Source organism: Stomoxys calcitrans, chromosome 5 (genome assembly GCF_963082655.1).
Source record: "Stomoxys calcitrans chromosome 5, idStoCalc2.1, whole genome shotgun sequence".
Taxonomy (NCBI): domain Eukaryota; kingdom Metazoa; phylum Arthropoda; class Insecta; order Diptera; family Muscidae; genus Stomoxys; species Stomoxys calcitrans.
Window position 1 is genome coordinate 157,077,110 of NC_081556.1, and position 2,505 is coordinate 157,079,614.

At 38.2% G+C, this 2,505-nt stretch overlaps 1 protein-coding gene across 2 annotated transcripts; it reads right to left on the minus strand.

The window, feature by feature from the left end:
* Window positions 1–459: 459 nt before the first annotated feature.
* LOC106087589 (uncharacterized) lies at window positions 460–1,687 on the minus strand. Of its 2 annotated transcripts, none has more exons than XM_013252680.2 (4): window positions 1,578–1,687; window positions 1,451–1,518; window positions 1,155–1,333; window positions 460–959 (listed from the first exon to the last, which is right to left on the minus strand). In XM_013252680.2, the coding sequence occupies exons 1-4, from the start codon at window positions 1,670–1,672 to the stop codon at window positions 684–686; spliced, it is 618 nt and encodes a 205-aa protein (XP_013108134.1). In that variant the 5' UTR covers window positions 1,673–1,687; the 3' UTR covers window positions 460–683. The 2 variants fall into 2 exon arrangements, with proteins under 2 accessions (XP_013108134.1, XP_013108136.1); XM_013252682.2 differs by having other exon boundaries at window positions 1,570–1,631.
* Between the last annotated feature and the right edge of the window lie 818 nt (window positions 1,688–2,505).

Genomic DNA, 2,505 nt, shown 5'->3' on the forward strand with positions numbered 1-2,505 from the left:
GGAAGGTCCGCCCCCCTTCAGATATCAAAAAATGTAGTTCCCTATTTTCACCACAGGATCATTGTGCACCATCTGTGAACATTTCAAGAAAATCGGTTCAGACGCTTCCGAGTCTATAAGGAACACGCAAACAAACAATCAAATGCAAATTGATTTTTATACCCTCCATCATAGGATGGCGGTATACTAATTTCGTCATTCTGTTTGTAACACCTCGAAATATTCATCTGAGACCCCATAAAGTATAAATATTCTTGATCGTCATGATATTTTAAGTCGATATAGCCATGTCCGTCAATCATTCTTTGTTTGCCTAAACAGAGATACCGCTCATAGAACTGCACAAATGCCATCCATGGTGGAGGGTATATAAGATTCGGCCCGGCCGAACTTAATGCCTTTTTACTTGTTTTCCATTTCATTCATTTGGCTACATTTATTCCACATCTTCTTTCTTAGTTAAACAATAATTATCATTATTTATTTCATAAAATTTCAACTACAAGGAGGAAGTCTTCAATAAATTCTACAAGATTTTCAAGAGTAAAATAGAGTCAAAAAGAAAAACAGACATCATCTTGGCACTGGTCCTCTTTCGTTATTTCTCTCTTTCTGTCACGGCAAGGGGGGAATTACAACAGCTAATCGCTACGTGGATACGTGGCTACGTTGGAGTTCGTCATTCAAGATATGTAGCTGAGGAAGCACTTAACCAACGTCAGACCCAACAGTGTGCCAATACCCGTCTCTATGCGACGATAGAGAACGGACGAGGCCGAACCTTTGCCCGTATTACACATTGAGGACTCGCAACAGGATGTACAGGCATAGAGTTTGGTGCGCTCACCGATGACAATACAACCGGGTTCACAGTTGACCGCACACCGACGATCCAGTGACCACATCTTCGGGGAGCTGGTGGAATTTTCATTACTGGTGGTATAGGAGAAACGTTTGACCTGGAAAACAAACGTAAATAATAAGTAAGGTTCACAGTACACTATTATGGAAATAGACCAAGAGTCCATGACTTTGGCTCTGCTATGTTTTTGGAAATTCTAAAATCGCCTAATTTTGTAAACCTTTCACAACATTTTTTTTTTGTAGCACCACCTTAATAACGCTGTGTACATACCCAACTCCAGTATGCTTACCATGCAAATAAACTCTTCACCCTCACATTTGTGTATGAAATTGGTGGCATTGGAGGCCAACACATCCACACATAGTTCACCATCGTCCATGGTATCACATTTGTAGCACTTTAGGTCATTGATACGTTCCTGGGCAGCTTGGGTACGATGAATAGCAGTGGTTAAAGATTGTCCTGCCACTGATGGATGGACATCATCACACCGGGCAAACAAAGGTATAGAAAAAGAAAAATGACACACACACACATGTATTAGCTTTCAAAGCAGTTTGCAAGGACCTCAATTGCTATACTTACTGGTGCAATGATTCAATGTTAATGTAATCCATAAAACCTGTAGGACAATGTGTGTGAACATCTTAAAACTAAAAAACAAAAAAAATTGTTTTAATTTATAAAAAAAAAATTCACTTTACGTTATTGCTTTGGTTGAAATGCTTGGATCTGTTTCGGAGGAACACATTCTGTACTGTGAATGTCAAAGCAAAGCATGTGATGCAAGGACATGCGTATTGTCATTTTTTGATTTTTATTTCTTTTTGCCAAAAGAAATGCTAATATGAAATGTGTTGAAAAAAGCTTTTTTGCATTTTTCTTAGCTCAGACAACAACCACATATATTTGGTTTGCAAACACTCAAAGAAAACCCCGAAGCTAATGTAAAATCTGAAGAAGAGCGCATATTTAGCCAGACTTTTTAAGGCCATATCAGAAAACTTTCAACAAATTAAAATGTATAGGGTAACACAAGAAAAGGTTTTTAGTAAAGAAAAAGTTTCGTACGACTGACAAGAAAAATATGCTTCTTATCAAGACGTATTTAATAAGGTGGCCACATCGGTGAATAGCTACAACAAAGCATCTTTTTTGGGAACTTGATATGGCAAAATTTGTAAACAGGGCGATGAAAATTCGATTCGCCCAGACAATTTGAATTTTTGGCAAATTTCCTTCGACCTATCAGAGCAAAAAGAAACAAGTTTATGAATTTTTGAGTGTCAAGCAAGAAAACACATATTTAACAAGTAAAAGCGTGCTTAATTCGGCCGGGCCGAATCTTATATGCCCTCCACCATGGATCGAATTTGTCGAGTTCTTTTCCCGGCATCTCTTCTTAGCCAAAAAAGGATATAAGAAAAGATTTGCTCTGCTATTAGAGCGATATCAAGATATGGTTCGGTTTGGACCACAATTAAATTATATGTTGGAGGCCTGTGTAAAATGTCAGCCAATTCGAATAAGAATTGCGCCAGACCGATTCAGACCATAATAAACACGTATGTTGAGGTCATAAGAGGATCCGTCGTACAAAATTTCAGGCAAATCGAATAATAATTGCGACCTCTAGAGGC

Bases quoted from the DNA above. Each gene is read 5' to 3' on its own strand.
- LOC106087589 (XM_013252680.2), bottom strand. From the start codon at position 1,672: ATGACAATACGCATGTCCTTGCATCACATGCTTTGCTTTGACATTCAC. The intron at 1,334-1,450 runs GTAAGTATAGCA...TCCATCCATCAG, and splicing joins AACATTGAATCATTGCACCA to TGGCAGGACAATCTTTAACC. The intron at 960-1,154 runs GTAAGCATACTG...TTTGTTTTCCAG, and splicing joins GTGAAGAGTTTATTTGCATG to GTCAAACGTTTCTCCTATAC.